General features: G+C 44.8%; 1 protein-coding gene across 1 annotated transcript; it reads right to left on the bottom strand.

The window, feature by feature from the left end:
- Nucleotides 1–2,696: 2,696 nt before the first annotated feature.
- LOC310907885 (inositol 1,4,5-trisphosphate receptor-interacting protein-like 1) lies at nucleotides 2,697–4,406 on the bottom strand (the record flags this gene model as incomplete). Its single annotated transcript, XM_083858394.1, has 1 exon — nucleotides 2,697–4,406. The coding sequence occupies one exon, from the start codon at nucleotides 4,404–4,406 to the stop codon at nucleotides 2,697–2,699; it is 1,710 nt and encodes a 569-aa protein (XP_083714520.1).
- Nucleotides 4,407–10,795: the final 6,389 nt, after the last annotated feature.

Genomic DNA, 10,795 nt, shown 5'->3' with positions numbered 1-10,795 from the left:
TAGTTATTGTCTCAATAGCCTTCGCGGTCATAAAGCGAATGTTATTGAGGCTTGTCTCAGACAGCACCTCCCCTGTTGTCAACCATCTCGAAGAAGGCCCACCCATTGAAATCGAGATGCAAGAGCTAGAAGAAGCCCTTCGGCAGTTAGACGAATTCCGATCCATGCCCTTGGACGATGAGACTGCCGTCTAAAGAGACTGTCATGAGTTCTCACTCCATCATTTAATTAAAAGAAAAGGGGGAGATGTTGGGGTTTGTCATTGTTTTATACCTGTTTTATGTACATCTGTGCATGTTTTATGTACATTTCAGTTTATTGTACCCCAGTTTATGTTCCCCAAAATGGCTTCCCTGGGCCCTGTCCCTCAGACTCCATTTTGTTGTTTACCCTTTATGTTATATAACCCTCTGCCTACCCTCCCCAGAGACAGTCCCTGATTGGCCCATCCTTCCCGCCACAGGCCCTGTCCATCACCCTCACCCCCCCATGTCAATCTCCCTGAGGCCTGAGCCTAGGGATTGGCTGGGTCCCTTCCCGCCTTTTCCCTGGCCTCTCCTGAATGGTTCACCCCTCAGCCTTGCCACTCCCTGGTTCCCCCTTATTGGATGTCCTGCGCCTTCCCCACACCCACAGATTGTTCTATATAAGCCGGTGCACTGAGTTGCTCGGGGCTCTCGTTGGAGTGCCCGGGCGAGAATAAACTTCTCCGTTCCCAACCTCCCCGAGAGTCCCTCTCTTTCTTCGACACCGGCTTCGTGGCTGCGGATCAGGTGGCTGGCCTAGGTGGAGGACCACAAGCGGTTGGTGTACTGCCACGTTGCGCACAGGGCTAGCCTATCGGGCAAGCGCACGGCGGCACATGAGTAGTAGAACAAAATCAGATTAAACAGCAATATATATTGACCAGCTGGAGCAGTAAGCTTTGCAGACAACAATGTATGGTTTTCCTTTAGAAGTAACTTTAAGAAGGAATGGAGTGGCACAGTCCAGGCCTACAGAAATCCTCACAAGATACTGTTGAAATGAAAGATCTGTAAGCCAAGTAAGGGGCAAATTGCTGTTGGACAGAGCAAGTTCCAAGTGCTGCGAACACAATATGCAGATCCATCTAGGCATCTTTTGTTAAGAGGAAAATATTAATGATCTGATTTGAATGCTTATGTCCAGAAATCCTATTCTGAAGAAACAAATGCGGTGCAAAATGAGTAAAACCTGTGTTACATGTCTAGGTGGCATTACTGAAGGAGCCAGAGTTACTCCGAAGATTGAGTCCCACTATTTACACTTCAGACACAGGTTTCAGCCAGCAGGAATTTTCAAAAAAACATACAAATGATTAGAAATCTCCCCAATGATTTAAATGGGCTTAGTTGAAGCCCCAGGTCTCATACACAATAGGACATGTCCAGACTCCAGAGTAAGTGTAGGGTAACAAGGCATGTGAATGTATCTGCAGTGGGGAAGCAGCACATCTACTGATCCTTCTGTGAAATTAAGAAAGGAAGCAGCTGCTGAACCAACCCAAAAAGCTTTGGACTATTCAGGGTACCTATTCTTCTAAAAAATATGGTGCAACAAAGAAGGAAAAGCAAATATCACAATTGAGAAATAAGCATCTGCCACTTGAACCTGGTATAGAAACACCACCACACTAATTCTGGGTTTGAGCGATCAGTACATATAAAGGCATGACTCCAGTGAAATGCAAGACAAGAAAAATGATCCAAAGGAATATAGACTAAAGCCTATGACATATAGGAGGTTTGGGGTTTCCCTAATGATGCATTTCACAGAGTGAGTTGCCACGCTTGTCCGAAGAGCCGGATGAGGCGTCCACCTCCCCTAGCTGAGGAAGACCAGGAAGCCAGGCCAAGTAAACTTGGGCTTCTGTGCCTGGCAGACTTCGGCGGCCCGTGCAAGGAATAATTGTAAGCCGCGGGGAAGGAGCATTGTGCGCCTCTGTTCGAAAAGGCTTGTTAATAGAGGCCCCTACTCCCAGCCAGTGACAAATTCACAGCTCGTGGCATTTGCAAATACTCTAGGTCTAGTCGAGTTCAAGAAGAGCTTGCACAGTCCAGATTCTGGAATGGTCCAGTTTATTGAAACCGTTCCAAAGAAGGTTTGGGATTGCTAAACACGCTGACTACAGGGTCCTAATCTGTACCGTAAATACACTAGCTACGGGGCACCAGTAAGTCCAGGAAAGGAAGTAACAACTGGGTATTAAGAACTGCACTAAAGTTAAGGGGCACTAGGAAGTTGAGTAAAGGAACTAACAACCAGGTATCAATAACTGTACTAAAGTTAAGGGGCACTAGGAAGTTGAGTAAAGGAACTAACAACCAGGTATCAATAACTGTACTAAAGTTAAAGGGCACTAGGGAGTCAAGGAAATGCACTAACAACCGGGTATTAAGAACTGCGCTAAAGTTACGAGGTACTAGGAAGTCAAGTAAAGGGACTAACAACCGGGTATTAATAACTGTACTAAAGTTAAGCGGCACTAGGGAATCAAGGAAATTAACTAACTACAGGGTATTAAGAATTGGACTAAACTTATGGCGTACTAGTAAGTTGAGTAAAGGGACTAACTACGGGGTATTAAGAACTGAACTATCTACAGGGGGGGAATATTTACAGGGAATCTAGAGAGGCCCCACAAGCACAGCTGTGTGCGTGAGACTCTCTCTCTTTCAATGGCCGTGCAGAAGCAGCTGCTTGATCCAATGGAGCAGCTGAACGTACTCCTGCACGGCCTCGGCGTGGACGTCCGGGCGGCTCTCCAGGTGCTGGAAGAGGTTGGGTGCTTCGGCATCGCGGACGGCGGAGGGCAAGCTGATCTCCAGAGGCAAGCTGGCGTTGCCGAGGACGAAGTGGTGGAGTTGTTTGGTCTCCAGCGAGCAGTGGAGGTACCTGAGGATGTCCAGCAGGCGCTGCCGGAAATCCCCCCTGCGCCACTGCGTCGGGGGTACGGTGTTCAGCAGGTGCATCACCACCGTCTTCAAGGCGTAGCTGGAAAAGCCTCTGCCCGTCTGGAAGCGCGCCAGCAGCTGCAGGCACTTGCAGTGCCAGCTGTCCTGGGGGGCCTGCCTGGAAATGTGCCTGAAGAATTTTGCCTCTGCCACGGCGTACGTCTCCAGCCACGCTGTGCTCGGGAGGCGTCCTTCTGCGGGCTGGCTGCCCACAAAGACATCCGAGTCTCCCTGCCGCACTCCAAAGACGATCTCAACAACAAAGCTTTCGTTGTCTTTGCTCAGCTGGAATTTGCAGGAGCGACTGGAGGGCTGGGGCGTTAAACGCCAGTGGTGGGATTCAGGCAACAGCAGCCAGGCTACTCGGACGGATCGACGGAACCAGTGGACAGTCTTCTCCACGTCTAGATTGGCGCCAGTGCAGAGGGTGTGCAGGAGGCTGGGGTCCTGTCTCCTCCTCAGCTCCTCCTCGGGATGGTGGAGGAAACACAGCATGTCCTCCCCCAGCTGCTCCCTTGTGCAGGTGCACAGCAGCTCCACACGGACACAGAAGTTGCTGCGCAGCATGCCGGCAGTGTCGAGGTGGAAGGCGTGTCCTGGAGGAGGACTCAGGGGCACAAGCACACGGTACACGAGGTCTTGTGCATGGGGGCTCCAGCCTTCAAAGGCACTGCCCACCCCGATGGCTTCTTGTGGCACTGGGTAGAAGCTGTTGGACAAGCCTTGTCTGAAGACGTGTGTCAGTTTGTCCATCAGCTCCATTACCGCCGAGCAGCCTTGGTCCAGGTCCACACCAGGCAACCGTAGGCGCTCCTCTAAGAGGCTTTCCAGGTCCCTGTTGACGTGGTGCTCCTCCTCGTCTTCGCTTGCACCGTCTTGCTCTTCTTCCTCTGCGGCAGCGCTGGCTTCCTCCCCCTGCTCATCGCCCTCTGCTTCGTCCTCTGCCTGCTCCTCGCCTTCTGCTGCTTCTTCGGCATCGCCTTCTGCCTCTGTGTCATCCCAGCTGCCCTCTTCATCTCCATCCGTGCCGTCTCCTTCTTCCACGTTGGCGCCGTTGCTTTCTAGTTCTTCCTTTGCAACGACGTGCCGTCCTTCCTCTTCCCGCACCGGCCGGCTGCTGGACCTCTCCTTCTGGCCACTGTTGTCTGGATGGCGTCGAATTTTCCCCACTCCAAACCACAGCGCCAAGAGAAGGACCAGGATGCCGGTCAGCGCCCAGAACTGCCACGCCAGCAGGGCTCCCCAGGCCCCGCCATTCTGTCCCAGCTCCTTCTGCTGCAGCTCCTGAAGCAGCTGAGTCATCTGCTGCTCCAGATACTCAGCGCGCCGCTGCATGCGCTCCCGCGTGGCCTCGTCCAGCCCATCGCCGGCCTGCCGCGGGTACTGGAGGAGGCCTTGCGCCAGCAGGAAGACAAAGGTAAGGGCGAACATGGCCGCCCAAGGAGCTGAGCAGGGGCTGAGTGGGGATGGGAGGGAGGTACTGATGGGGGGAAGTGGGCACGGGAGCCCCAGGTAGGGGAAGGCAGGGAGGAGGCGGGCAGGCAGCCGGCCGGCAGGCTGCCAGGCCCGTGCCGCTGCCCCAGCAGCCGCAGCAGCGGCGGCACACCGTTCCCTGCCAAAGGCACTCCCGCCAGGGCCCGGCCTCTGGGTGCCCGCTGAGAAGCGGCTCCCCGGGCACTGGCCTTTGTGCCGTGACCCTCGTCGTTCAGCGTTGGGCGTTGGGCGTTCAGCACGGCCTCCTGTGTGCGTGCATGCTCGCCGCTCGCCCAGGCTGGACTGGGCCGGCGTTACCTGCTGCTCCTGTTGCTAGCTGCCCCCGTTGTGACAGTGGCGCCGTGATGTCACAGGTGTCACAGTGCATCCCGGCCAGGCCAGCCCCGCCCTCCATCCCTACCTCAGCTCTGGCTGTCATAATGGCCCCGGGAAACCAAAGGCCTGACACAAAGTGCCAAGAGCAGAGCCACGGGTCACAAATACTCTAGCTCTAGTCGAGTTCAAGAAGAGCTTGCACAGTCCCGATTCTGGAATGGTCCAGTTTATTGAAACTGTAACAAAATACTAAAATTCTATTCATGATTGCAAAATCCCTTTTTCACGTTCAGCACAATCCTCTCCTCATACATCCATGCCCCACTGTGAAAATTGTTCTGAATATGAGTCAACAAACAGAATCCTGTAAACCATTGTTTGAAGAATGTGATTATTCATCCCACATAAGAAAACATATGCTGTGTATTGAAGCAAAGGGCAAGTTTCACAAAAGTAACGGCTTATATTTTCCTTGTTTATTGTATCTGATGAATGACAGTAACACCAATGTTTTGGTTTCATGTAAGTGAAAAAAAATTATTTTCCTTTTCCTATAACATAATTTTGCCTCTGATCTTTGTTGAAATTCATGATTTTGTACTAACTCCATAGTGTAGAGTTTAATTTTTTCCCAGGAAATATTGAGGAAACTCAGTGGATCAGGTTTCTCAAGGATGTTTTGGCTCTACCTGATTTTGTGAATCCACTCCAGGTTTTCCCATGATTTATGGTTTCCTCTCAGTGGGGTACATAACACTGAATTACTGATCCCAGTTTCAGCCAGAAAGGATGAGAGTACACCACTGTCATTTTAGCTACCTTTTCTTCAGAAAGAACAAAGAAGGAGATTGGCATACTTCCTAGCCTAAGAAACTCCCTTTGTGAAGCCTGGATCAAGAGACATAGAGACGTGTGGATTTACATTTTGTGCCACATCTGTCACTAAAACTTTTGTATATGCCATGCCTGAAATTTGACAATTTTAATGAAAAAATTCATGATTAAGAGTATAATGCTATTGTGTTAAAATGAAGCATTTTCAGAAGTAGTTCTGTTCTGTTCAACAAGCCATGAGAAGATTAAATTTTTGTAATCTATTTCCTTCCTACTCTTCTTAGCTTATGCTCCTACCAGGAGATCTAGTTAAATGTCAATTTCAAATAGTATTTTTCAGGGTTTTTTTTATTAGCAGCTACCTGCCATGTTTAAATAGTGGTTGTGTAAGGGTTGCTTCAACTATTCATTTTTCAATTATCTGCTAGGTCCCACACTATTGTTTTTCCTCTCTAAATAGGACAGTTGCAATTTAAAACCAAGGACTGTAGAATAATGAATTTCCATTGAAAATTTTCAAATTAGCAAAAATGAGACCTGCAATCTTTGAAGTTTCAAATTTCACAAAGCGTTTTCTCAACACAGTGGGATAAATATTAATAGTTTTACTTCTTTTGCTGCTTTTTTTTCATTAAGAACTTCCTGAATCAGGAATTATCATGAAGAACCTGGAAGAATCAGAAAGAAAGACAAATGTTTTGGTCAGGAAATATGTCTGTTAATAAGCCAAAGATGTGAAGTTGTACCACCACTTTGGCAGTCCACAGACAGAGCCCATCTAGAGTATATGAAAGTTGTAATTGGTTTTGAAAAATCATGGTAGGATGAATCACAAGATTATGCTATTTACCAAGGAACAAAATCCCAGATAAAAGACAATTAGCAGTCAATAATCTAATAGCCTCAAAAAGGGTTATTGGACGCATACTCCAAGACTAATACATAGTCTTCTTCATCATTTAATAAAGCTTGAATAGTGTGGTCTTAGGGAACAATCCTTCTGTAGAAGGATGGACACATGGTAATACACTTTGTAGCAGAACATATAATTTCATTTTTTACTGCCTTCCACCTTCCCAAATTCATGCATTTTCAGATAGAAAAACAAAAGTTATTACACAACTTCCAAAACCAGATAGCAGATGTCTTAGTTGGGAAATACTATATTATACTCTCACTTGTTAAACACTTCTGTTTATGTACCAATTACAGTATTCATCATCAAAATTATTAGTGCTTGATTCCACTATACAGAATCTTGGACCCGGCACTTTTATAAGTCATTTAAGAACATAAAAAAAACAAAAATAGCCCCTAATTTTCATTGTTTCAGTGGTTCTTCTGCTAGTCTAAAGAAAGTGCTTGTAAACTTGAATAACTAACAAAGCTAAGCTAATGTTAAGCACAAAAATTATGCACAATCCAACACGTACATAAACTAAAAGCTGTCTTCGCAGACAGTTGGAAATTAAAATAAAACTATAAACTAGTTCAGATGTTTTGAAAAAACAGGATAAATACACTGTGATAGTTCTCTTCTTAGCAAGCCATAACTCTTTGCTATCACTTGTTTGCTGTTTATTTTGCGACAAGAAATTACAAATATCTGTCATTCCCCATGAATGTTCATCCAATCAAACAAGGAGGGAAACTTGATGCTGAAATTTTCTCTCTGTGGGGAGGTGGTTGAAAAATTTCCCAGTTGTGTCATATGAATACTTTAATGTTAAATGTTGTTGAGGGCTCAAAACCAATTTATCCTCTTTTTTAGTTTGAAAACAGTGAATTTACAGTGGCATTATTAACTGCTTCAGGAGACAGGTAGATGTACAGAATTTTACAGAAATTTTAGAGTTTTTTACAGAAATTAGAAAACAAAACCAACACATTCTTATCACCAGGTAAACCTGTTTTTTCTCAATGAGCACAGGCTGGACAGCACCTGGGAGCTGTATGATGGCTTATGAGATCCACAAAAACTATTAGCAGAGCTTCCAAAACTGGAAAGCAAGTTTAGTAACTCCAGTTTTGCTACTGCTGTGTCAGCTTTTTTCCCAAAATATGCTGGGTTTGGCTGGGATGGAGGTTTTGGCTGGGATGAAGTGGCTGTATGGGGATGTGTTTTGGAATTGTGCTGAGCACAGGGCTGATAATATAGAGATGTTTTTGTTATTGCTCAGCAGGGATCACAGAGAGCCAAGGCCTTCTCTGCTGCCACATTGGTGAGGAGGCTGGGAGTGCATGGGAGGGTGGGAGGAGACACAGCCAGGACAGGTGACCCCAACTGACCAAAGGGATATTCCAGACCTTATGGCATCACACTCAGTATATGAAGCTGAGGGAAAGAAGAGGAAGGAGTGGTCATTTTGAGAGATGGTGTTTGTCTTCTCAAGTCACTGTTACATGTGATGGGGCCCTGTTTTCCTAGGGATGGCTGAATACCTGCCTGCCCATGGGAAGTACTGAATTCCTTGTTTTGCTTTATTTGTGTGTGTGGCCTTGGCTTTCCCTATTATGCTGTCCTTATCTCGACCCATGAGTTTTCCAGCTTTCACCCTTCCAACACTCTCCCCAATCTTTCTGGTGAGGGAGTGAGTGAGCAGCTATGTGGGGCTTGGTTAATGGCTGGGCTTAAACCACTACAGAGACGCTTTTTTTATGTTAACCATTGGAATGTGAGAAATTGTTGGGATGAATAGGCATTTGAATTTAAAAATCCACCTCATGATTATAGGAGGAAGACTAGACACTAATGCTCTGCAGGTGACAGTTAATCTCTACAAGAATAAAGGAGAAACTCAACCAGGGAGGGGAGCTGGCACTGATCTCTCTTCCCCAGAGGCTGCCCAGTTAAAGTCCATTCATGGACTGGAAAACAGAAGTAAGGAATTGAGACAGACTTCGGTGGAATTCCATACCCTTCCCATAAAATTCTTTTTGTCTTCCTGACTCCATGGAAACATAATAGTCAGCAATACCAAAGAGGAAGAGAGTCAGAGTCAAAAGGAACAGAACTGTGGAGGAATCAGGCCTGTGCTATCAGATAGAAAGATAATCAAGTGGGGTTTGTTAAGGTGAAAAAGTAGATGTCACCTTGGCAACCTGATAAACTCATGAAAAATGTAATGGGTTCCCTATGAGGAAGAAAATGACAATCAGATTAATATTGAATCAAGATGCTTTTATTCAGTGCAGGTAAACAATTCTCCAAGTGATGTGAATGCATAAAATATTTCTTTATTCTCCTTCTAGAGTGGTCTACACATTCTAGTTATCACTGACATATCAATGTTTTAAACAGGTCAGAGAAATAGGCATGGAAACTGATGCTAATTAAATTTTATTCTGATTTCTGGAAAGTACTACTACAGTGAGGTTGTTGCCTATTTTATTAATTTTTAATTTGATTTCCTAATCTGATTTTTTACCTGATAGAAAAGGGATGAAAATAAAAGGTTTGTGATTAATATTTGATGGAAAAATTAGGAGGTGTTTTTCATATCAAGATTTGCATTTTCTCTTATTCTTTTAAGTTCTGGCTGGAGGTTCTTTCTTGATTTTTAATTTGCTTCACAGACACTTGAGAGATTGATGAGAAATTCTCTTTTCCCTTTTGTGCACTCAATGTGAGACTCACACAACAGGGTCTTTTTCAGTCTGAAAAACAGCCCAGAATAAAATATAATTTGAGTGCCTGAATAGTTGAGGCTAAGACAAAATTTCTTATTCTATTGAGATGTGGAACACCAGCCTCCTGACAAAGCCTCATTCCACTCCTGGTGATAACCAGGAAAGGAACTCAGTTGTGTGAAAGCCCACCACAAGTTGTCATATATAAATTCATAATAAAGTTTTGTCATCAGCATGGGAGACATTGAAATGTAAATTACATCAATTTCTTAAAGTTTAGGCATAGGTTTTTCTTTGTTTATATTTTTTTCTGACCTTTGCCTGTATTTTAGCATGACCCTCTAGCACCCATTATTCATTCAAATCTGGACACCTTGTGCATGCACTGCTTTTTTCAATGTATTTGTGAGTTAATAGTTTATTATTTGAAATTCTTAACAATGTTAAATCCCAGTGTTCTAGTATAACTATTTGTTGTGGTTTGAAAGCAAAATGAATGAGAGGCTCCAAGTCAGAGATATAATTTAATAAGAAGAAAGGTAAAAAGGTAAAAGTAAAATAAAATAAATGCAATAACACAAAGGACCACTGACAGAGTCAGAATACAACCTGAGCAGGATGGTGGAAGCAGTCCAGGTGAGGTGCTCTTCCTGAAGCAGTGATCCTGTAGAAAGGTCTGGTAGCCCTGCTCCTCTGGGAATCCAGTGGATAAGTGCCAAGTGCACTGTCTCACACACCAGCTTATATCCAGGTGAGAATGCTTGGCTCCTCCCCCTGGGCAGAGCATCTCACAATAGGATGAGGAGTTGTGAAGTGGGTCCTTGATGGCCCATTAAACAGAGATAACCCCTGGAGGGAGTTACCTGTGACTCATGGGCCAGGCGTTAATGGGCCATTAGCAGAAGACAACCCAAAGGTCATTAGCAGAAGACACCCCAAAGGCCATTAGCAGAAGAGGCAGGGGGCTTGGGAAAACACTAGCCCACCTGGTTTCAACAGTTCATGAAGATGGTGATAGAATAAATACTTTGTGTACATCCTACACTGCAACCCAGGACACTATTCCTCTGCCACTTTTATAGACAGCTTCCTCCTGAGCTTAGCTGCAGTAGGTTTTCCTATAGGTTGAACAAGAAAAAATACTGATGGAATAAAAATAACTGGCTAAAGAAGGTACTGGCCTGCAGCAAAGAAAACATTAATAGTTAATATGTATTAAGATGTACTTCAAGTATTTACATAGTCAGAGTTTACACCCAACCAAAGGATCTAAATATGTATGGAATTTCTTAGTCCAAAACATACTGTAGGCAATGAATGAGTTCATTTCAAACCTCTGTAAAAATAATCACAATAAAAATATTTAAGAGTGTATTAATGGAATAAATTCCAAGCCCTTTTACACTTCTACCATATTTAAACTGATAATTTTCAAGGATATTGAAGGGATGGGTTTATTTAGAAAAATCAGATTAACATACTTCAACATTTTCAGTTTCCTGTGTGAGTCTTAAATATATTGTTCTTGATGAAGATAAGCAAAACAA

This window comes from Zosterops lateralis (genome assembly GCF_965231275.1).
Source record: "Zosterops lateralis genome assembly, chromosome: 1".
NCBI lineage: Eukaryota > Metazoa > Chordata > Aves > Passeriformes > Zosteropidae > Zosterops > Zosterops lateralis.
The sequence above is the reverse complement of the archived record's forward strand: the minus strand, read 5'-3'. Positions and strand labels throughout refer to the sequence as shown.